General features: G+C 47.8%; 2 protein-coding genes across 2 annotated transcripts in view; both read left to right on the forward strand.

Annotated features, from left to right (window-relative positions):
• Positions 1-16,659, forward strand: part of ankhd1 (ankyrin repeat and KH domain containing 1) — a gene marked incomplete at its 5' end in the record, with an annotated part of 39,380 nt that extends 22,721 nt beyond the window's left edge. Inside the window, 21 exons of the mRNA XM_080549406.1 lie at positions 208-338; positions 623-734; positions 1,006-1,151; positions 1,569-1,711; positions 2,874-3,087; positions 3,609-3,784; positions 4,156-4,318; positions 4,911-5,006; positions 5,217-5,333; positions 5,941-6,118; positions 6,573-6,772; positions 7,061-7,377; positions 7,780-7,935; positions 9,480-9,629; positions 10,220-10,490; positions 11,149-12,712; positions 13,122-13,295; positions 13,707-13,964; positions 14,463-14,692; positions 15,413-15,574; positions 15,998-16,659. Of these exons, the coding sequence (XP_080405532.1) occupies positions 208-338; positions 623-734; positions 1,006-1,151; positions 1,569-1,711; positions 2,874-3,087; positions 3,609-3,784; positions 4,156-4,318; positions 4,911-5,006; positions 5,217-5,333; positions 5,941-6,118; positions 6,573-6,772; positions 7,061-7,377; positions 7,780-7,935; positions 9,480-9,629; positions 10,220-10,490; positions 11,149-12,712; positions 13,122-13,295; positions 13,707-13,964; positions 14,463-14,692; positions 15,413-15,574; positions 15,998-16,057 (5,018 nt within the window). The 3' untranslated portion in view covers positions 16,058-16,659. The remainder of the gene's footprint in view (positions 1-207; positions 339-622; positions 735-1,005; positions 1,152-1,568; positions 1,712-2,873; positions 3,088-3,608; positions 3,785-4,155; positions 4,319-4,910; positions 5,007-5,216; positions 5,334-5,940; positions 6,119-6,572; positions 6,773-7,060; positions 7,378-7,779; positions 7,936-9,479; positions 9,630-10,219; positions 10,491-11,148; positions 12,713-13,121; positions 13,296-13,706; positions 13,965-14,462; positions 14,693-15,412; positions 15,575-15,997) is intronic.
• Positions 16,660-18,023: 1,364 nt separating this feature from the next.
• Positions 18,024-22,277, forward strand: eif4ebp3 (eukaryotic translation initiation factor 4E binding protein 3). The gene is made up of 3 exons (XM_080549674.1): positions 18,024-18,293; positions 20,449-20,604; positions 21,683-22,277. Exons 1-3 carry the CDS (start codon positions 18,167-18,169, stop codon positions 21,712-21,714), a joined length of 315 nt encoding a protein of 104 aa, XP_080405800.1. The 5' UTR covers positions 18,024-18,166; the 3' UTR covers positions 21,715-22,277.
• Positions 22,278-24,191: the final 1,914 nt, after the last annotated feature.

The raw sequence follows: 24,191 nt of genomic DNA on the forward strand, positions 1-24,191 counted from the left end.
TGGCGTTCACAACTAGTTTTTATTAAGACTATATTGAAACACATTTCGTTCCATATTACGACGCATTTACTGTATACACAAACTTTACTGTAAACTCATGTCAGATTGTTTTGATAGAGTATGGTTGTGGTACTTATAGCTGTCTCCCTCTCTCCCCCCCCTCTCTCTCCCCCCCCTCTCTCTCTCTCTCTCTCCTCCCTGTTACAGCAGTGAACAACAGAGTGCCTATGTTTAACACTACAACCTCGCCCACCCCCCTGTCTGAGAGGCCCCTCAATGCAGAGTCCCCCCCCCCCTCCTTGCTCGCCCTCTACCCCTCCGTGGACATCGACGCGCATGTAAGTCTGCCCCTCCCCTACCTGTGTCATGTAAGTCTGCCCCTCTACCTGTGTCATGTAAGTCTGCTCCTCCTCTACCTGTGTCTGTGTCATGTAAGCCAAAGCAAGACTTTCCAAACCGGACTTGTGTGAACATTGATGACACAAGGCTGATTCTAATTCGAGGAATCACTTTGAGGCTTGAATCCCCAATCGAGAGTTGCTTGAACCAGGCTTTTCTTTTTAATCGCGATTATACTAATCAACGTACGAGGAGTAACCCCCTGTTCGGTCCCTCCTCACAGACGGAGAGTAACCACGACACGGCGCTGACACTGGCGTGTGCCGGCGGACACGAGGAGCTGGTGTCTGTTCTCATCGCTCGCGGCGCCAACATCGAGCACCGTGACAAGAAAGGTACTGAACACCCGCTTTGTCTCCTCAGGGACGTTTACACTGATGACACAGACGCAGCCCAGTGCTGCGCTAATAAGCATGCTCTATGGAGAATCCATTGAATTGGGAATTTAGTGTGAATTTAATCCCAAGACTTGTCTTATGTTAGTATGTGTTATGGAAACTGGCCCTGTGAAAAAGGGCCATTGAACACCAGTGTGTGTGTATCTGTGTATATTACCAGAGTGATGGATCTCACTGCCCCCCCCCTTTCCCCTCTCTCTCTCCCCAGGTTTCACCCCTCTGATCCTGGCTGCCACAGCGGGCCACGTGGGCGTGGTGGAGATCCTGCTGGACAAAGGAGGAGACATCGAGGCCCAGTCGGAGAGAACCAAAGACACGCCCCTCTCCCTCGCCTGCTCCGGGGGGAGACAAGAGGTTTGGTTATCTCCCACCCGGGTGGGTTCATCACCTTACGCCTGTCAGAGATTTCCGAGGTTTCACAGCCTCGTCTTCTCAAAGGAGACTTGAGACAATCACCAGCGTACCCCTCTGGTCGACGTAGGGGTGTGGCACGGGAGGCTGGTGGAGGTAGAAATCGGAGGACGGGGGCTCAATGTAATACGTGAAACGGAATGAGGAACAGTATCAAACACGTATTCGACACCGTTCCTCATTTCGTTCCGTGCGTTACAATGAGCCCCGTCCTCCGATTTCTACCTCCACCAGCCTCCCCTGGGGTGTAAGGGGGTAGGTGTTGGTTTTGAGCCCCATACCTCAGGTAGTAGGGTCTGGTTTAGGGTTCAGCAGTCAGTGTTGTTGCTGATTGGCTGACCTGTGGTCCAATCGTCTCAGGTGGTCGAGCTGCTGCTGCTGCGGGGAGCCAATAAGGAGCACCGTAACGTGTCAGACTACACCCCCCTCAGCCTGGCCGCCTCAGGGGGCTACGTCAACATCATCAAGATCCTCCTCAACGCCGGCGCAGAGATCAACTCCAGGTAGGTCGGGGGGGCCGGGGGACCTCAGGGTCTACTGCTGCTATCTAGGGCTGCAACTAACGATTATTTTGGTAGTCGATTATTTTTTCGATTAGTCGTGTGGCTTTTCGCTGCGCGTAAATGGCGACGCAGAAGCATAAATCCGGCTTAACTAGCTATCTAACCTAACGTTACGCCAAGCTACAGCTGCTCACAGAGCTAGTTGATTGGCTAGCTAGCATTGCTGGCTAGACTACAGACAGCTCACGTTAGTAGGCTACGCTTGGCGCTGTTTATCTTACAGACAGCTCGCTGGTGGACTCAACATAATTGAAATAGCATTCACTTATCAAGCATCATTCATGATCATCCACCATGACTACCTGGTATTTTAATAGCGACCACCCCTCACTTCATTTAATCTCGCGTTCTCCTGGCTTCAACATGGAAAACCCCTGCTTCGTAACGTTACATACAAGCGCCTCTGTCTGTCACACGCGTGCCACTGGGCAAATAAATTAATAGCACAAACACTCATAGCATGTACAGCCCTGTCCATGAGATGTTGTTTTCCAACATGTAACAGTAAAGCTAACATAAACATTACGACCCTAACAATATAACGTTAGCCAGTTGGCTAACAACGTTAGCTAAAACTTACCCAGCTGATTCTTGCATGGCTCCCGTTTAAAAAAAAAAAAAAAAGTTTTTTTTTTTATATACGATTAGTCGACACGTCGACGAGTTTTTATGATCGACGTCGTCGATTATGTCGACTAATCGTTGCAGCCCTACTGCTATCCCCTCTGTCCTGTCTACTAAACCCCCCAGACCAGAGGCAGCTCCTGTAGATCTGAGAGGATTGATATAGACTTGTCTCTCACACAATCCCCATATCTCTCTCTGTCTCTCTCTCTCTCTCTCTGTTTGTCTTTCTCTCTCTGGTTGTCTCTCTCTCTCTCTCTCTCTCTCTCTCTGTTTGTCTTTCGCTCTCTCTCTCTGTTTGTCTTTCGCTCTCTCTCTCTCACTCTCTCTCTCTCTCTCTGTCTCTGTCTCTCTCTCTCTCTCTCTGTCTCTGTCTCTCTCTCTCTCTCTCTTTCTGTCTCTCTCTCTCTGTCTCTCTCTCTCTGTTTGTCTTTTGCTCTCTCTCTCTCTCCCTGCCCCCCTCCCTCCCTCCCTCCAGGACCGGCAGTAAGCTGGGCATCTCTCCCCTGATGCTGGCGGCCATGAACGGCCACGTCCCGGCGGTGAAGCTGCTGCTGGACATGGGCTCAGACATCAACGCTCAGATCGAGACCAACCGCAACACGGCCCTGACGCTGGCCTGCTTCCAGGGCCGGGCCGAGGTGGTCAGCCTCCTGCTGGACCGCAAGGCCAACGTAGAGCACCGCGCCAAGGTGAGGGAGACAGAGACCATGCAGGGTTTGACATTAAAGCTTGCCCGCTTGCCCGCAGCAAGTAAAACAATTGCTGTGTTTGTTTGCGCGAGCCCGACGACGCTGCTGGATCCTGGATATGTTTACCGGTGTGCAGGAAGAACAACAGACGGCGCAGGCGCCAGACCAGACTAGATGATCGTGGAGTGAAGATATTATTAAAGCGTACGCGCCTGTCGATCACCCGTCGCATCGCGTACACTTAAATAATATCTTCACTCCACGATCATCTAGTCTGGTCTGGCGCCTGCGCCGTCTGTTGTTCCTGCACACCGGTAAACGTATCCAGGATCCAGCAGCGGCGTCAGGCTCGCACAAACAAACCCGGCAAATGTTTTACTTGCTCTGGGCAAGCGTTAATATCGAATAACCTTAGGTTAGGTGTTTAGACATTGTGATGAGCGAGTAAGTGCTTGTTGTATCTTTTATTCACCTCTCTCTCTCTTTCAATCTCTCTCTCTCTCTCTCTCTCTCTCTCTCAGACGGGACTGACCCCTCTCATGGAGGCAGCGTCAGGGGGCTATGCGGAGGTGGGCCGCGTGCTGCTGGATAAATGCGCTGACGTCAACGCCCCTCCTGTCCCCTCGTCCCGGGACACCGCCCTCACCATCGCTGCTGACAAGGGCCACTACAAGTTCTGTGAACTCCTCATCATCAGGTAATCACCGTGGCGACGGTTGTCGACATACAATAAGAGAGTGACATTAATAATTCTACATTATTCTTCTTTAGGCACTCCTAGGCCCAGTATTGAAAAAAAGCTTTTCATTCTGAAATTGATTTTGAAATTACAAAACGTTTCGAAATACTGGGGCCTGTAGATCTGAGAGGATCGGGGCGGTAAAAGCTCCATCCTGCTCTCTGGTTCGCTGGGTTGGATATGTTACCATGTTGCTTCCAGCCGTCCAGTCCAATGAAATTGACAGGATAGTGGCAAGTGGATCAGAGCGAAGGATAGATTGGTACCATGGCATTTGAGTATCCGACACCACCTGTTTTCCTCATCTGATCCTCTCTCCGCCCCTACAGAGGAGCTCACATCGACGTGCGTAACAAGAAAGGGAACACGCCCTTGTGGCTGGCGGCCAACGGCGGCCATTTTGATGTGGTCCAGCTGCTGGTGCAGGCCGGGGCAGATGTGGACGCAGCCGACAACCGCAAGATCACCCCGCTCATGGCTGCCTTCAGAAAGGTAAGACCACTGGCCCCTATTACACATTAAAGCACACGGGTAAAACACTAGTGATTCATCTTAATTCAGGGTTCCCACGGGTCCTTGAAATCCTTGAAAGTTTGTGAATTTGAGAAAAAGAAATCAAGGTGTTAAAGGTTTTTTAAAATAGACATGGGTCATTGAAAGTGCTTGAATTCCCCCCCCCCCCCCCCCTCTCTCTCTCTCTAAAAAAAGAATAATATATATATTCAAAAATGTTTTACTTAGCTTGTCAACTAGTTCTGTCTCAAACTATGTTGTGTTGGGTCCTTGAATTTGAGGGAATTGAGTCTTGAAAGTCCTTGAAAGGTGCTTGAAAGGTGTTTGAAAGTCCCTGAAAGGTGCTTGAATTTGATGTTTCAGAAGGTGTGGAACCCTGTAAATTACATTACATTTGTAGCTGAAAGTGCTGCATGGAATTGTGATGACCTGTTGGTATTCTAGTTTTGAGACACAACGGACACTTTTGGATCCCCTTTCCTGTATGTTGCAAATGACCTTGGTGGTATGGAAGATGGATTACAATGGGAGTCTGACCCCTGACCTCTCTCTCTCTCTCTCTGTCCCCCAGGGTCACGTGAAGGTGGTTCAGTATCTGGTGAAGGAAGTCAACCAGTTCCCCTCCGACATCGAGTGCATGAGATACATCGCCACCATTGCAGACAAGGTAAGATACTAAGCAGACAAGACAACACTCATTAAATCAGTGCATTCAAAACTTCAATATGCTTGTATCTGCTCCTAAACCATAGATGGATGATGTGTATCAGATGAAAAAGAGAGCTATTGCGTTTCTTACAGATTGCTCTGAATTAAATTGCGGTCTACATCAAACAGTGTTGCGTCATGCGTCTCATTCACATCCAATCTCGTACAGGACCTGCTGAAGAAGTGTCACCAGTGCATGGAGACCATCGTCAAGGCCAAAGACCAGCAGGCCGCGGAGGCCAACAAGAACGCCAGCATCCTGCTGAAGGAGCTGGACCTGGAGAAGGTTGGCATCCGTTAACACTAACAACAGCCGTGCCTATTTTACCTACTAGTAGAGCCGCCTATTTATTTGACCCCCTTTTTAGAATGTTTTTTTACTCGCTCACACATAATTTTTTACTCACATTGGTCACCGGTGTGACCCCTCACGGCTCTTCTAGTGTTAAACCATCAAATAGCATCTTCTTCCTGACTGCTCATTTGCTGAGTTATGAGGGGATGTTTATGGAGAAATTGTGTATTTTGCACATGAGCAATCTCCTGCTAAAGACCAGAGTTCAATCCCTACCTGAATGAATGAATGAATGAATGAATGAATGGTCTTTATTGTCATTGCTACAGTACAGGTACCAAACAACGAAATTTAGGAGGGGTGGCTCCCCTGGTGTTAGGAAAGAAAAAAAAAACTTAAAAAAAACACTTAAAAAAAAAAACACAAGAAGGGAAGGAGCTGGTTTACATAAATAAAGGTGTACCTCCATCTTTACTCCAACTTTACCCAATGTCTTCACGTCTGGCTGAATAAAGAACAATATGGAAGAGTCTCCTTAAACTACAAAAACATGATCTTTCACATGATTGTAATAATCATTTTCTGTGTGTGTCTACAGTCCAGAGAGGAGAGCAAGAAGCAGGCCCTGGCCGTCAAGAGAGAGAAGCGCAAGGAGAAACGCAAGAAGAAGAAGGAGGACCAGAAGAGGAAGCTGGAGGAGGAGGAGGAGGAGGCCAAGGTCAAGGAGGTGTTCCCCGAGCTGGAGGACGAGGACAAGGACTCGTCAGAGGAAGAGGGTCAGTATGGACCAGCACAGTTCAGCACAGTTCAGCACATTTCAGCACATTTCAGCACATTTCAGCACATTTCAGCTCAGCTCTAGTGTGAATGGGGTACACGCCTAGACATTCTAGCACAGCAACTAACCGTTGCATTTCTGTTCGTTATGACCTTTGTCTCACATGAACTATGTACCTTGTATGAATTTGTAGCTGCAGGAATGTTGATGTCAAAGTTAAATCGCTTTTGATGTTTTTATAGCCTCAACTTTCCTGTTAGATTTTTTTGACGTGATGTGATGAACTACTAACATGATGAATGAGTGTGACATCCTCACATAAATCATAACGGAGGCGGACCCAAACCAGCATGTTCCCATTGATAAAAACAACAACATATATATACAATATTACTATAAAAAATAAAAAAATATATTTATTAATTATTATTATTATTCTACTGTCTGTGCAGAAGTGGACGTGCCCATCGAGCCCCCCAGTGCGACCACCACCACCACCATCGGCATCCCCGCTACCTCCACGACCTTCACCAACGCCTACGGCAAGAAACGCTCCAACGCCGTCACCACGCCCAGCACCAACCGCAAGAACAAGAAGAACAAGACCAAGGACTCCTCCCCCAACGAACCCATCATACTGCAGGACCCCCAGGTAGACTTCTGTCAGCCGGAGCATCGGGATACTTGTCTTAATCTACCACAAACAAGTGGTGTTTTAAATCTGCACTGACAATATGGCTGGCTAAAAAAACTGTGGCTTGTTGGACCAAAAAGATGGTTTCTGGTCCTTGTTCAGTTTCAGTAAAAATCTAAATTAATCTTCTCTTTAATCTAAAATGTATTCGGGCACCGTTATTCGAATTGTATCATTAGGATGAACTGGAATCGGTAACAAACATGGATGTAATGAAGTCCTACCTCTACTCCTCCCTGCCCCTAGGTGGCGCTGGCCCAGCAGAAGGCTGACAAAAACAAGATTCACGGCGAGCCGAGGGGCGGCGGGGCGCCGGGTGGAAACAGCGACTCGGACAACCTGGACAGCACGGACTGCAACAGTGAGAGCAGCAGCGGGGGCAAGAGCCAGGACTTCAACTACCTACCAGACCTGCCCTGCTCTTCATCCTCCTCCTCGTCATCCTCGTCATCCTCGTCTACGCCCAGTCAGAACCAGGCGGTCCCGGAGAAGAGGCAGTGCACCTCGCTGCACGGCTCGCGGGACGACAAGGTCACAGTGTCCATCTCCAAACCGCAACACAAGTGAGTGGATGGATTCTTGTTCTATTTGGGTACATTTCTCAGAAAACTAGAGATTCCTGAACGAGAACCAAAGATTTTTGAAATCTACCAGAGAGACACACAACTGCACAACACATTTTGACACATGGGCTCTGTCGCAACATGTCAGTTTTTCAAAGAAATCTTTCAAAGTCTTCGTTTCTCTGTTTTTGAAAGCCTCTGGCAAGGTCGCCTCGCTCACTTTTACTATGTCAACATATCCCAGAATCTACCTTTTTAAGCAGGATGATTTTCTTGAAAGTACCCACTATCGTTCTCTCTGCTGCCATACATCCTCGACTCTATCGATTGCCTAATCTACTTTGTCTGTGAACAAAGGGTTACTGGACTCTGTTGATGTTGGTCTCTTCTTCTTCTCCTCAGAATCCACGAGCCCATCAACGACCTGACGCCCAGTTCACTGCCCTCGTCCTTCAAAACCATGTCGCTGCCCATCACCTCGCCCAACAGCAAGATGAACCTCACCAGCCCCAAGAGGGGCCAGAAGAGAGAGGAGGGCTGGAAGGAGGTGGTCAGGAGGTAGGTCAGGAGAGAGAGGAGGTGGTCAGGAGGTAGGTCAGGAGAGAGAGGAGGTGGTCAGGAGGTAGGTCAGGAGAGAGAGGAGGTGGTCAGGAGGTAGGTCAGGAGAGAGAGGAGGTGGTCAGGAGGTAGGTCAGGAGAGAGGAGGGCAGGAAGGAGGTGGTCAGGAGGTAGGTCAGGAGAGAGAGAGGAGGGCTGGAAGGAGGTGGTCAGGAGGTAGGTCAGGAGAGAGAGAGGAGGGCTGGAAGGAGGTGGTCAGGAGGTAGGTCAGGAGAGAGAGGAGGTGGTCAGGAGAGAGAGGAGGTGGTCAGGAGGTAGGTCAGAAGAGAGAGGAGGTGGTCAGGAGGTAGGTCAGGAGAGAGAGGAGGTGGTCAGGAGAGAGAGGAGGTGGTCAGGAGGTAGGTCAGGACAGGGTATCCGCGGTGTCTTGAAAAGTATTAAAAGTTGATAAATCAATTTGGGGAAAATCAAGACCCTTAATAAGTATTAAAAAGTCTTATCACGATTTTATGAGGTCTTGCATTTTGTAGGTATTTTTCTGAATTAGACTCTGTCCAAAGAGTTTGAGTCCTAAAAACCGTTAGTAAAAGTTCGTGAATTTATTAGTTTTATTAAAAAACAAAGATGAACCGGAAATTGTGTTGTATGATAGTGGTCTAGTCTATTGCAAACTAAAACTGTTAAGTTAAAGGTGTCACTGATGTAAACGGTTACAGCTGGAAGTGGCGGTGAGGTCTGGAAAAATATTGACAAGGTCTTTAAAAAGTCTTAGAAAGGTATTGAAATTAACCTCAAGATTCCTGTATATACCCTGCAGGAGAGAGAGGAGGTGGTCAGGAGGTAGGTCAGGAGAGAGGTCAGGAGAGAGAGAGGAGGGCTGGAAGGAGGTGGTCAGGAGGAGGTAGGTCGCCTGAGGACACTGGGCATTCTGGTGTTACTGCCTATAGCCCACTGATCAATATTAGATAAGATTAGATTAGATTCAACTTTATTGTCATTGGAGTACAAGCAGCTGTACAACGAAATGCAGTTAAGCATCTAACCAGATTACAAGAAATTACAGTGTAGGTATAACCGTGAGGTATAATGTATGATTTATACATATACCCAAAAACCGAGGTTCATACCGAACCGCGGGGCCAACTGAAGCGTCGCACCCCTAGCATCCATCAGGACAGGCTCCTGCGTTTTGATACCGTTCCTCATTCCGGTCCATGCATTACAGCGAGCCCGTCCGCCGATTTTAGCCTCCACTGATATCCACGCCTGAAAAATATGATGATTAAGATTGAGAATGGACCGGTACATCAAGTCCCCGTTTAGCCCGCTTTAATCCAGTTTGGAATGTAACAATGAACCGCCGTTCACGAGTCTCTGTTTGGACTGAGTTATAATGTAATGCTGATGGATGGAAACACTTGTTTTGGCTTGTTGCCCAGGTTGCCCAAGGCTCTCCCTTGCCCCGGTGTTAAAACATGTTTAAACCGCGTGACACCAGCCATTGATCGTGCTACTTCTTTGTGCGGTTGTTGTTTGCTGCCCAGGTCTAAGAAGCTGTCGGTCCCCGCCTCTGTGGTGTCTCGTATCATGGGCCGCGGAGGCTGCAACATCACTGCCATCCAGGACGTCACCGGCGCCCACATCGACGTAGACAAGCAGAAAGACAAGAACGGAGAGAGGATGATCACCATCAGGTACTGACCTGACCACACTCTACTCTCCTCTACTCTACTCTACTCTCCTCTCCTCTACTCTCCTCTCCTCTACTCTCCTCTCCACTCCTCTACTTTCCACTCCTCTACTCTGCTCTCCACTCCACTTCACCCCCTACTCTCCTCTCCTCTCCACTCTGCTTTCCTCTCCACTCCACTCCTCTCCTCTCCACTCCACTCCACTTCACCCCGTATTCTCCTCTCCACTCTGCTTTCCACTCCTCTCCTCTCCACTCTACTCTCCACTCCACTCTACTCTCCACTCCTCTCCACTCCACTTCACCCCGTACTCTCCTCTCCCCTCTCCTCTCCACTCTCCTCTCCACTCCTCTCCTCTCCACGGTTGGATTTTACATGGATGTCTTTGATGCTGCCTCTTGGCCACTCCCATTAAGAGAGATTTCGATCTCTAGAACCTAGAAGGGTAGATGTTTAAAATATAAGTGTTATTTTTTTTATTGTAACTCATCTGTGTTTTTTTCCTCTCTCCTACCCCTCTCTCTCTCTCTCTCACTCTCTCTCGCCCCTCCCTCCCTCCCTCTCCCCCTCCCTCCCTCCCTCTCATCCCACAGAGGAGGCACAGAGTCGACGCGCCACGCGGTGCAGCTGATCAACGCTCTGATCCAGGACCCTGCCAAAGAGCTGGAGGAGCTGATCCCCAGGAACCACATCCGGGCCCCCGGGGGCGGCGGCGGGAGCACCACCACCAAGATCACCTCCACCTACACCACCTCCACAGGGGCCACCAGCACCACGGCCGCCCCGGGAGGCTCCAAAGGCCTGCCCTCCGTGGTGCCCACGACTGCCATGTCCTACCAGGCCTCCACCTCGCTCGCTCAACAGGTCGGTCTGGTGCTTCTTTAGTTAGTTAGTTTGTTTGTTTACTTTATAACAGGGGTCCCCAAACCCCCCCCCCCCCACACACACATTTGTACCGGCCCTCTGAACAATGCCAGAAACTGATCTAAAATCATAATAAAATCTCCACAATAATAATGGTAGTCACTCCGGCCCAAATAATTTTCTGTTAGAGACCGACCCCGGCCCCCCCATCACAGAAAGGAAGAATGATGTGTCCCTCACAGAAAAAGTTTGGGGACCCCTGCTTTATAACTTTATTTGATTTGTATTAGGGCTGTCAATGTTAACGCGTTAAACCACACGATTAATCCGGAAACCTTAACGCGTTAACACTTTGCTTATTTTTTTTAAAGACCCCGGTTTTCGTCCAACCCTATACTGTACATACCATCATAACTGTACACATCATATTGATATTTATCTCATGTATATTCACTTTTATATACACTTATTTATACTCACTATATACCTATACTGTAATACCTTGCACCGTCTACATTATCAAGTCTTTTACACTATACCATATTTACCTGTCTGATTAGAGGCCAAACTACATTTGGTTGTCTCCTGTACTTGTACTCTGCGCAACAACAATAAAGTTGAATCTAATCTAATGTGATCTAATCATGGTTTTCAACAGGCTAAGATGGGTAAGAACCTGTCTCTGTCTCCCGGCATGAGGCCTCCCTTCGTGTCCCTCCCCCTGGCCTACACCAACCCCCACCTGGCCCTGCTGGCGGCCCAGACCATGCACCAGATCAGACACCCCCGCCTGCCCATGGCCCAGTTCGGGGGCACCTTCTCCCCGTCGCCCAACACCTGGGGCCCGTTCCCCGTGCGGCCCGTGAGCCCCGGCAGCGCCAACGGATCTCCCAAACACAACGGGAACGCCAGCGCCATGCCCCGGCCTTCGTCTGTGTCCTCCCTGTGCCACCTGGACCACCACACGCTGCCCCCCCAGGCCCTGAGCTCCACGGCGGGCGGCCCCGCGTCCGCCATGGCCACGCCCTCGCCCGCCGGCCTCCAGGCCCCGCCCGCGGGCGGCGTCCCCACCCCTTCGTCTGTCAGGAAGCAGCTCTTCTCTTCTGCCGAACCAAAGATGGCGGCCGGCCAGGCCACGGCGGTCACCTCCGCGTTGGCCTCGCAGGTCTCCTCCTCCCACGCCCCCCCGAGCTCCGCGCCCCACGTCACCCCTTCCTCCACCCCGCCCTCGCCACCCACGCCCGCCATCGCCCCTCTCGTACAGCAGCAGCAGCAGCAGTCCGTCTCCAAGCCAGAGTCCTCTGCTGTCTCCGCCGCCCTGCCCCCCGGGAAGGAGAAGCCCTCCCCAGACCCCGCAGCCCCCGTCATGGGCGGAGGGTCCGACGGCTCGGCCTCCTCCGGCGGCTCCATGCACTACACAGCCGCCCCCCCCTCCACGGCCCGCCCCCAGTCCCTGCCCCCCCAGCCCGACAGCCAGAGGCAGCAGCAGCAGCTGCCCTTACCCTTCCCCTCCTCCAGCACAGAGCCCAGCGCGCCCGCCACCGCCTCCGCCCCCCACCTGCCCCCCACCTCCTCCTCGCGTCCCGCCCCAGCAGGGGGCAGCACAGTCACGCACACCAGCAGCAGCAGCGCCGTACCTCACTACGCCCCCCCTCCGCACCCCGCCCCGGTCGGGTCCACGCGCATGCAGCCCTCGGCCCAGTTCTACCCGCTGAGCGCCGGGGCGTCCCCCCAGGACCACCAGCCCATGTACGTGCCCCCCGGAGCCTCGCAGGACCACCACAAACATCAACAACAACAACAACATCAACAACAACAACAAACACACCATCAACAGCAGCAGCAGCCAGGCATGCCCCCGCCTCCCTCCCTGCAGATGTCGTCTAACATGGGCCTGATGAACGGGTCTCAGATGCACCTCCACCACGCGGGGGCCAAGGCCCAGGCCCAGCAGCAGATGCCCCACCAGGCCGGCTACGGCGGGCCCACCGCCCTCTTCAACCACTTCAGCTCCATGTTCGACAGCAGCCAGATGGGCAACAACCAGGTGTGGGGGGCGTGCCACCTGCCCACCCGGACCCCGGCCGAGCAGTCGTACAGCGCCCCCCAGGCCTACATGGCGGGCATGGGGCAGATGGAGAGCGTGATGGGCCCCCCTACGGACGGGTCCAAGGCGCCAGGGTACCGCTGCGCCCCTCAGAGGGTGGTGGCCAGTCCCATCGGTGAGTAGAAACCACCGTTGAAATCAATTGTAACATCTGCCTTCATATAACATTGTAACATATATATAGGGTAGTATTGAAGATTTTTTTTTTTTTACTTACGTCTGTCATCATAAAGTCTGTAGTGGAGTGTTAATTTTGTCAGGCTATTTTACATTTAATCTTTACTCTTGATCCTTCTTAGGTTTAGTCTAGTTTTAGTTGACGAAAAAACGAAAACTTTTTTGTAGACTAAAACTAAGAAGGATCCAAATGTGACTAAAACGAATGTGCATCTCCATCTAAACACTAACATGCTGCTGTAGTCATTAAACCGTTTACTAAACTGATCTGTTGAGCGTCTCAGCCAGGATTAGAACACTGACTGTATGATCCAAGAGTAACAAGCTGTTTGCTGTGTGTGTTCCAGGCATGCACCCCATGGACCCGTCGGGGCCCTCCATCTCGTCGTCAGGAGCTCTGACCAGCTTCGCCACCAGCATGTCTGGAGGCCCCGTCTACCTGCAAGGCCCCGCCCCCGTGGGCACGCCCTCCTTCAGCAGACAGCACTTCTCCCCTCACCCCTGGAGCGCCTCCGCCTCCTGTAAGTCAACAAACCTTTTTACATTTTCCTCAAACTCTATTTTGGAGTGCCAAGAGGGTGTGAATAAAGTTGGACCAAATTGTCAATGTTCTGGAGTGCCAAGAGTGACTTCATTCACCGGAAATTCATAAATGACGACGCTTCATTTTGTAGCCAATCAAAGTATTGTTTCTAGGTAGACGCCACATGAAACACAGTTAGTGAGTAGTGACGACACACCATCAATGTCACTAGTCACCATTACATGGTAAACAAATGAAAGTAAAATGTACATTCCTGTTTTTTTTTTTTTCAATTCCATATTGTAGTAAAATTTGTGGACCTCAGCATTGACAACATATGGCTTTCCTAAAGGAAGTTCAAAGGTCATTGTAACAACCCCCCCCCCTCTACCTTCCCCCGTCCTCTCAGGTGAGTCCCCAGTGCCCTCTGTGTCGTCCAGTGGCTCCTCCCCACTGTGTGCGTCCACGGTAACGCCGGCGCTGGTTCAAGCCAAGCCCAACATGGCCAATCAGCACCAGGACCGCAAGGTGCCCCCGCCCATCGGCACGGAGCGCCTGGCACGGATCAGACAGACGGGCTCCGTCAACCACGCCATGCTGACTACCAGCTACACGCCCCCCGTTGGCCAGGGAGGCATCTGGTCCTTCGGAGTGGGCAGCGCCTCAGGTGAGGGAGGGAGGGATTCATTCATTATTTAATCATATATATATATATATATATATATACAATTTAAAAACGGAATTCTTCTTCTAGTGTTATGACTGCCAATGGCCCCTGGCCCTAGCATAGATTACTTTTTCTTGCTATGACTGATGGATAAATGATTCACTCACTTAGGACAGATGATTCACTGACAGATGTATTTGTTGTAAGTCGCTTTGCATAAAGGCATCTGCTAAATGCCAAAAATGTAGGGGGGGGGGGATCAGGGGAAAGCTGGATGGGAGGTGGCTTAACTATCAAATGGATTCTTTTTGGGGGAATGTTTCTCAAGCACAGATTGGTTTGCAATATAGTATTAAAAAAAAAACATGCTACTCTGTAAACATAATAGCGTATCTGTAAAAACTGTCATTTCCCTGTGTTTTTAATTTCACCGCGACCATTAACACTCTCACGACCCCGACATCTCAGTCCTCCCCTCCTCTTACCCTCCCCCCTCAGAAGCCATGTCGGGCTGGTCGCAGCCCCTGATGGGCGGGCACGGACACGGGCACGCTCACGGGCACGCCCACGGGCACGGCCACATGATGCACCAGCAGCAGCAGCAGCAGATGGCCGAGCAGTCGGCGTTCTCCCAGCACCAGGCCATGGAGAGGGACGACACGGGCATCGTCAACCCCTCTAACACCTTCCACCAGCCCATGCCCACCAGCTTCATGGACTTCCCTAAGGTACGCAACCTTGAAATTGATAAAAGCTTTATGCTATCTTGATTCTCTCCCCTGCTCACTGAAGTGTGTACTTGTTCACTGGCCCCTCGTGGTTCTGAAAGCATTAGGATGGCTTAGAGTCTGTTATGGGAAGTGAACGAGGTGGTTTATTTTATTTTTATAAACGACGTTAGCTGTTGCTCATGCACCTGGAGTCCACACAACATAAAACACATGACACAGTACTAGATTAACACAAAATGAACAAAGGCAGTACCACACGGGGTGGCGGCGGTAGCCTAGAGATTAGAGAGGCCGGCTAGCAATCGGAAGGTTGCTGGTTCGATCCCCGCCTCAGGAGGGAGCTGCATGTGCCGTTGAGCAAGGCACTTAATCGCTAATTGCTCGAGGGTCGCCGACTATTATGGCTGACCTTGTGCCTAGAGCAAAAAATACCAAATTCCAACAATTGACTGACCAGTTGATTGCATGGCAATAAAACTATTATTATTATTATTATTATTATTATTATTAATTTCAATCTAAATAAAAGGTACACACTTCAGAGACAAGAGTCGAGGGTGTAGTGAGTACACACTTCAGCAACAAGGGTAGGTCAATCAGAATGCAGAAATAGGCTAATTCAAAATATATCCTCATCTCCTTCCCCCTCCTTAAAGAGAGAGTTCTATCTTCCAAAGCAGTTATTTACCCATTCTGTCTGGTGTTACGCCTTTGCAGGGTCTGCCTATGTCGATGTACGGTGGGACGATGATGCCCCCCCACCCCCCCATGGGGGAGGGTCCTGGCGGTCCGATGTACAACGGTCTCCATGCCGACCCTGCTTGGAACCCCATCCTGAAGGTGGTCTCAAACTCTGCAGAGAACTCTGACCCCCAACAGGTACAGATGGGACCTTCTGTTTGTTATCCTTGAGTACTAAATCAACTCCCTAGCCCTCTGTTCCTTACAAGTGTTGGGGGGGTGGGGGGCGGGTGTTCTCCAAGCTACAAGCTATTCATTACTCATAGGAAGTAGCTGAACAACAATGCTATCCATTGTGTGGAAATTAACTAACTATTGTACTTCAAACTGTCCCGGAGAATGTAGTCAAACTAGTGATAGTGCTAGAGATACTGGTGATAAATGGTGAATGGACTGCACTTATATAGCACCTTATTCCAGAGTGCTTTACAATGGCCTCATTCACACATTCACACACCAATGTTATGACCACATCATATTATGACATTGACATATTATGTCAATAAAGTTTTAATTGAGTTCCTTGCTAAGTGACGAAACCCTTTTGTCTTTTGTTTCCAGGTCTGGCCCGGGACTTGGGCACCGCACGTGGGCAACGTGCACCTGAACCACGTCAACTAAAAGACGCGCAGACACACGGCCTTTTGAAGACGCAATAGGACCAGTAACACGAAAAAACCTACACGTTTAAAAAGAAAAAAAAAAGCAGATAATTCTATAATATACAAAGATATTAACCTAGAGAAGAGTGTCCAGCTACGTAGTGATGGGGAAGGAGGGGGGGAGGACACCATTTTGATGTGCCTAACTAAAAACAAGAAGAAGACGGTGTGGGCAGTAACAGTGTGTACCACTTGTCTTTGTGTCTGTCTGTCTGTCAACCAACCCAGCGACCGCCTGTGCAACAGGACCCAGTCCCTGAGTAGTGTAGCAGCAGCCATTTTGACTTTAAAAAGACCCACATTCAATTGTTCTTGGCCTGCAGGGCTCGACGACAGGACTTGTACGCTATTTATACCCCAGACCCAAGAACTAGGCGACGATAACCAATAAAAGAGACAGAGGAAGAGGGATCAGACCTTTTAGAGTGGTAAATACATGTATAATTGTTTACATACTAAAAAAGGGTTAAAAATGAGAGTAAATTTCATGTCGTATAGTGGCTCTACTTTATGTAGCCTGTATTAATGTGAAATATTTACCTTAATATTCAATAAAAAGACGGAACTGTAAGGATCTGTTTGTGCCTTTTTATTTGTGTGACATCAGTTTTTTTCCACGGGATTCTGTGAGACTGGCGGGTGGACCACATTATATATGTGCTAAAAAATGTAATATGCATACATTCTGTACAGGCTACCACATTTTGATGTGATGTTGATGTGCTTCCTGTAATGTCAAACACCACCTCTGGAATTTTAAAGATCCATGCACAGAATTCTGGAACACTGCTATTTACTCCTCAGGATTCTAGAGCCTGACTAAATGTTCCGGCAGGGGGCGCTGTTGTTCATTATCTTGTTTTTAAAAACACTGCAATCGGACACACGTTTACATTCACCAGTGACAGAGCATGCGTCTGTCCCGCAGAAGCGCACAGTAAAGGTCGTCTGATCTGTTTATAGTCCTACACATACCTCGAGGGTTATTATCTTGTTATCTAACTGTTGATGGATGACTCATTTGTCTTTTATGACCAAAACTACTCGTCATTACAACATCTTTGTTGCCTTGTACAATATTGATACATGTACATGTTCCAGTTTCTGTCTGTTGTAAAACAATAGTCTGAAGATGTGTGTTGACATTTACATTTTAGACATATAGCAGACGCATTTCTCCAAAGCGACTTACAACAAGTAGGCTACATGTGTCTAAAGTTAGAACAAATTATGTTATTTATCAGTCATCATAAGAAAAACAAATCTATGCTAGGACCAGGGGCCATTGGCAGTCAATGCTAGGAGTTAATTATTAATATTAATATAAAAATAAAAATATATTATTAACAGAGAAACTCTACAGGGGGATAGTGGGGGTGAAGCGGTCGGGGTCTTCAGTCTACGGCGGTTTGAGTGTGTCAATAAACAAATAAACATCCCTGATTAGTGACTGGGTTATATGTGGGAATTGGACATCTGTGGAGAGACCACCGTCACTCAACTGCGTACTGAATGTCGGGGTTGAGATCGCGACGTTCAGCTGCATATTTGGGGAGAGGCTCCTACGTCAGGGAAGTGGGCTGCCTTAGATAATATAGATATGATCTGTGTGTCAATAACTTGTTTAAAGTACAAACATGATCTCTCCATTCTCTCTATTGTTCAATGATGTTTAGCGACCTAGCGGCGCGCCCATATAATCATAATATGACTTCATTTAAGTTCTTTCCGAGTCGACAATAATATGTAATTGTGACCCCCAATATAGCCTTTAGGAAATGAAATGTAGCTGTTTGTTGACAGTCAGATGCGATTTCGCCACCTAAACAGAGCCACGCCCCCCTTACAGAGCCACGCCCCCCGCCCTTTGGCAGACGGGTTTAAAAACACCTGCACACGTGGCTGTGATCTCAGTCTCCAGAGGCAGTGAGTCTCCCTAAGGTCCACTGAGTTTCAAGTCAGCATTGAGAGTTGGCGCGTTAGTATTGGTCCAGAGTCATTGATTTAGAAAGTATTCCTCCTATTTTCCTTTTATATTAACTCTTGTTTTGTTCATCATCGCTGTACAATGTCCGCTCCGAGCTCCAGCTGTCCCATTCCCAGCCGCTTTGGGACCCCCCAGGACTGGTCTTCTCAGCTGGCCGACTCGTACAGCCAGACCCCCGGGGGCACCCTGTTCTCCACCACGCCCGGAGGTAAGCTGCTGCACCTCCACAAATCGTGACGTTAGAATTATAAGGTTCTATCTCCATTTTTGTCAAAATTGAGATCTACATCTACATAATCTGATCCATTAGGTGTTTATTAATGCCTGTGTGGTGTTATTTTTTAAAATGTTGATATGTTTTAGTTAGTAATTAATAAAATACAAAGGTTCCATGATCTCACAAAACATAATGGAATGTAAAAACTTTGACGCTCAATATCTCTGAACTGCCCTAAACGGAGATAGAACCTTATCATTCTAAACGGAGATAGAACCTTCTCATTCTAAACGGAGATAGAACCTTATCATTCTAAACGGAGATAGAACCTTATCATTCTAAACGGAGATAGAACCTTATCATTCTAAACGGAGATAGAACCTTATCATTCTAAACTCACGAAATGCTCCATGGTCTCTCTGTGTATGCTGATTGTATGCGCAGTGTGTACTTCTGCTTAAAGATAGCACACTTCAGGTGCAGTTACAATCACAGCACACATACATTATACACATACTAAAGTTATATTGTCATGCAATTAACTGTTTAATAAAGATGCAGTCTGTAATTGAAGCCAAAACAAAGCCATCTCTCTGCTACTTATTCTGGTAAAGAGCTGAGGGATGGGGCTGGAGAAATGTAACCACTCTCAGTTCCATAGACAGAGCTATGGATGCAAGGACTGACCACCCATGACATCAATATTATCGTTTTAACCATATTCTGTAGTGTTGGTTTACAAATGTTTTTTGTTTATTTTAATACAAACAATGGAGTGAATAAACTTATATTTTGGGTTCTGAAGATCTAAGCTCATGAGGCATTTAGAAATGTGAATCCACCAGAATGCAATTTCCTTCATTTGCACTTTTTAAAGGAACAGTCCTTGTATGGGTCCAGCAGCAACATGTAGACTCAATACTCTGCTGCTCTTTGTCTTTATGAATTTATGAAAGATCACTGAGGTGATCTCTGTAGTGCGCTCCTGCTCTCTCTCTCTCTCTCTCTCTCTCTCTCTCTCTCTCTCTCTCTCTCTCTCTCTCTCTCTCTCTCTCTCTCTCTCTCTCTCTCTCTCTCTCTCTCTCTCTCTCTCTCTCTCTCATATATATTAGTGTGTGTTTGAGAGAGAGAAAAGGGTGTGATGGTCAGCCAGTTTTTCAAGGAGGTGGGAGTTGTAGTTGCGAGGCTGGTCTGAGGAGAGGAGAGAGTCCTGGTGGTGTTCCCTGGTACATAGCTGGAATATCCGAGGACATTATGTTTCAGTTATGAGGAGGAGGCTCTAGAGGGGGAGAGGGGACGACAACACGCCAGCCAGTGAACCAGTGAGAACAAAGACTGGCTAACATGCAGAGAGTAATGCCACACAGCATGACAGGGAGGTGGTAAACAGTAAATGTGCTGCGTGCCCTGTGGTCTCTAATCAGTACATCAGTCCACGCATATAAGTAGATATCTAGTACCTGGTGCGGGCTGGGGTCAGATAGTGTAATCTCTTACAGATATCATATTTGGCTCGGCTAAATGAGGTGATCTCACTGAGGTGATCTCTGTAGTGCAATCCTGCTCTCTCTCTCTCTCTCTCTCTCTCTCTCTCTCTCTCTCTCTCTCTCTCTCTCTCAACCACCTCAGTTTAGGACACACTGCAGCAGCCTCAAGAGATGAGTTGCATAACATGTTTTCGTAGAATCAGATAAAGAAGTGAGTTCAAGAAAGAAAAAAAGAAAAACTCAGACAGTTCAGAAGCACACCTTTCACTACCTCTTTCTCTGTGCCCACTTAATGTACACAAACACCTTGGACAAATATTATGCACCAGACAATGCCCTGTGACTTCTATACAATCTGGTTTTACTGCTCATGTTCTTTTACAATGACAGTCACCTGAGCGGCATTCAACATCCTATACCAGCGGAGGCTGGGGGAGGTAGAATTCAAAGGACGGACTCATTGTAATGCATGGAATGGAATGAGGAATGGTATCAAATGGTATTGAAAACATGCGCTCTACCATTCCTCATTCCATTCCATGCATTACAATGAGCCTGTCGTCTGATGTCTACCTCCACCAGCCTCCCCTGTCCCATACATGTACATAGACCATAGAATGGTTCTACATTTCCATGACCCAAGTCCTCTTCTGTTACAGGAACCCGAATCATCTACGACAGGAAGTTCCTGCTGGAGTGTCGGAACTCCCCGGTGGCGCGTACCCCCCCGTGCTGTCTCCCCCACATCCCCGGGGTCACCATGCCCGCCCTGCACCCCCTGAAGGAGCTGGACGAGAGCATCAAGAACCTCTCAGGTGAGACCCGGACCACGACGCCTCTTTAGAATCAGAACACGACACGAGAGTGTGTTCTAGAATGCATACCTGATGCAGACTATCAGACCGTTCTGTATATATCTGTTCACCAGCACAGGCCTGCGGATAATTAGTGTATTTAGAACGCATGGACAGACAGACAGACAGACAGTCTTTGCCCTAGTGCTGTGGATTATGCACTCAAATTCAAAAGTGAAGTATTAGAAACACAAAGATGGACGTCTAGGAGAGCCACTGATCTAGTGGCTTACCCAGACCGATCCTTCACCTGCTAGCCCTAAACCCAACACCTGACTGCTCTCCCACAGTGGCTCAGCAGCAGGGATGTGTTATTGTTTCCACCTGCACGTACACCCTGCCGTGCTTAGCCGCTTAAGAGGAGGCCGCATCTTTTCTAGAGAGCCCTCGAGGAGAAACCTGCGAAACGAGTTTCCTCTTGTTCTGCTCTTTCCCCTCAAAGCCGTGCAGCGTTAAGTAAGGGCACTGAGGTACAGTCACTGTCCTCATTCTGTCATAATAATTAACCGTGAATAGACACGGAGAGAAAAAAACATTTGGAATGTTTGACGGCTGTCTCTCACTTAAGACTCGTGATTCACTTCAGGACGCATGTTTGAAACATGAGGGGGAAACTGTTATCCTTGTTATTGCAGATTCCATGTCACTGGATGTTCTCTGTCGCTGACGTTTCGCCTCTTTTTGGGCTCGTGTCCCAGTCGAGACAGGGGGCGCATGAGGGAATCTAGGCGCTGTGTCTGATATCTGTCTAGACAGATAACATGACCACGCTCTCACCTTCTGTACCTTGCCAGCTAGTACTAATACCTTTGTGTTTACTGTTCAATCTTTCGTGTGTGTGTGTGTGTGTGTGTGTCAGGCCAAGTTTCAAGGTGAATGTGTGCAGCCCCATGAGAAAAGTAAACCAAAGCTTGTCCAATATGTCAACCTGACCTCACCGCTGTTCTGCCTGCTGGTCTTGTGATCACTTCCCCATAGAGAACACGAGGATTTCTTCCTGTTCCTGACTGACGTGCGCTTCTCTCTTGTGTCCCCACAGCTGATGACGACCAGTTTGTGATTGACATCTGAACCCTACCCCTCCACCCCCCTCCTCCTCCCCCCTGTTGGGACCAGAGCGGCTCATTTGGAGGAAGCGTCCTCATCTCTGACAGCTCTATGACGGTCCTCCTACAGATCAGAAGACAGAACTGTCACTCTATATCCCCTCCTTTTAATCCTGGTGGATGATTCTAGAACAACAATTAAACACTCACAAGGGAGTTTGGTCTCTCGAGACAGGAGATGCAATCTTGGGGAAATGGGAAAGGTGCCATGTTTAGATTCGCAATGAGTCAGTGTTATGATTCCTGGCTGTGTCAAGGAGGAGGTTAACATGGATTGTTCTGCCCCTGCTGTTATCTCAATGTACTTTCTTTTTCCTTTTTGTACATTTGGTAAGTTACATTTTTGATAAGGTTGACGACTGTATCATTTTGTCGGATTCGCGGTGGATGATAAGAATGAGTACAGAAGTAGCATTTTTATACATGTTCTGGGCTGGCAGCAGAATGTTTGTGAGGTCCATGTGCATGCTGCTGTTCAGCTGCAGAGGAAATACATGTTGACAAATTCAAGTGAAATAAAGAAAACCTTTATACAATCTGTGTTGTGTCGTTGGCTTCTGGCCCAGAAGGGAGGCGATCATGGGATGTTTTTGTGAGTTCTTGAATGAACTCCTTGACTCTAATGAAGTGTGCAAACTATAGGGTTATGCAGTTTATTTTGAAGTGCATTTCACATCTCAACAGTTAGAGAAACAACAGGAAACACTGTATACAGTATGCTACATTAGAGTGTTGTGTGGCTTGGCTACCTTGTTATTCCATAGTTAACCTGATCCCAGATCTGAATACTCTTCAGTCACCTTCTCTGACTGTCCTTGGCATGCCAAATGACATCATATACTGCATGGCGCAACATCAATTGCTATGAAGTTGGCACAGCCAGGTCTGGCACTAGACCAACACAGAACACTGGTTATTCTGAGAATTCTACCCTGGAGTTTCCCATGTTATTTGCTTATTACTTACAAAGAGAATACATTCATATGCAGGTTTTGATTTGCTTATGAGGTTTCCGGGCTTGAATGTTCAGTGGGATAATGATTTCTTTGATGTTGGGATATACTCACAACCAGTGGAGGTAGAAATCGGAGGACGGGCTCAAGCTCACTGTATGATACCGTTCCATCTCATACATTACAATGACGATACCTTTTTTCCCACAATGCAACATTACTTTCAATTATTAACAGTAGAGGAACTGTACCCTCCCCCGATCAGAAGACATCTGACATTATTACACATATTATTGCACACTGACATTATTGAACTAGTACTATTTCCACTTTATTGTCACTTTTTATTACTTGTTATTGAATTGTTGTTGAGCGTGGAGCAACATCCTAAAACATTTCACTGTTTCACATTTAACTGTATGTGATAGAAGTGACACATACAATTGTATTAGTTTTCTGTCTACTATGGAAGATAGGGAGCGACTCTGCAGTCCTGAAAGCACTGGGATCTCCAACAGCCTCCTCTGCACCACAACTCAGTGATAGCTCACCTATTATACCATCCTCAGCTACAGCTCCACACAAACTCTCTGAACTGCTGCTGACCAGAACACTGCTTAGCCTCTCGATTGGTGCTCCTACCTGTCACTCACCCAAGCCCTTGACCTATACCGAGGGAGGAGGACATTCTGGCCAGAGGAGAGGGAGGAGGGAGGGAGAGGGACTGGGACTGTTGCCATACTAACAAACTAACTTCTGTTCACTTCTCAGAAAAGAGGCGTAGTAGAGTACAACGAAATACCAAATGTCTCTGGGGCATTACCTATCCCTTTGCAGTTATTCATACTGTGGAATGGCTGTCCATGTCTGCACTGAGTAAACTCAATAAATGACTTGTACATACATACAATACATGACTTGTATGACTTTACCATCAACAACAACTTTAGGCCTTGTTTAGTGTAGCCTAACTGACAACATTGAACTAATTTGTTGCTAACTTGTTGCTACGACTGGTGGATTGATGATTCACTTGCTTAGTCAAATGTATTGATTGTAAGTCGCTTTGGAATAAGGCGTCTAAATGCCAAAAATGTAAACATTTAAATGTAAACTTGCTTTTTTAAATTATGTTTTTTTACATATGGATTAGATATGAGCAACCTATCCCTGCACACAGCCCTATTTTCCTAAATACAAAGTTGATTATTTTATTCACTGAGTAATTACCGGTATCTGTTTTATATCAATGTGAGGAAAAGAGAGTGAGTGAATATCATCGTTATTAATTAGTTAAATTAAGTTAAGCTCAGTCATTCTTTACCTTAAACCTTTTTGGGTTGTGTCTTTCTTATTATACAGGAAAAGATTAAAAGTAACATTACAGCTTTTAAAATGTGTTACATTTAGACTGGCCTGACTCTAAAACTGGTTTACAGCGGGTTCATGTTCTGCAGCACTAAAAGACAGAATCACAAACAATATAAAA

This window comes from Nansenia antarctica, assembly GCF_963989245.1.
Source record: "Nansenia antarctica genome assembly, chromosome: 20".
NCBI classification, from domain to species: domain Eukaryota; kingdom Metazoa; phylum Chordata; class Actinopteri; order Argentiniformes; family Microstomatidae; genus Nansenia; species Nansenia antarctica.

Bases quoted from the DNA above. Each gene is read 5' to 3' on its own strand.
- eif4ebp3 (XM_080549674.1), top strand. From the start codon at position 18,167: ATGTCCGCTCCGAGCTCCAGCTGTCCCATTCCCAGCCGCTTTGGGACC. The intron at 18,294-20,448 runs GTAAGCTGCTGC...CTTCTGTTACAG, and splicing joins GTTCTCCACCACGCCCGGAG to GAACCCGAATCATCTACGAC. The intron at 20,605-21,682 runs GTGAGACCCGGA...GTGTCCCCACAG, and splicing joins GAGCATCAAGAACCTCTCAG to CTGATGACGACCAGTTTGTG.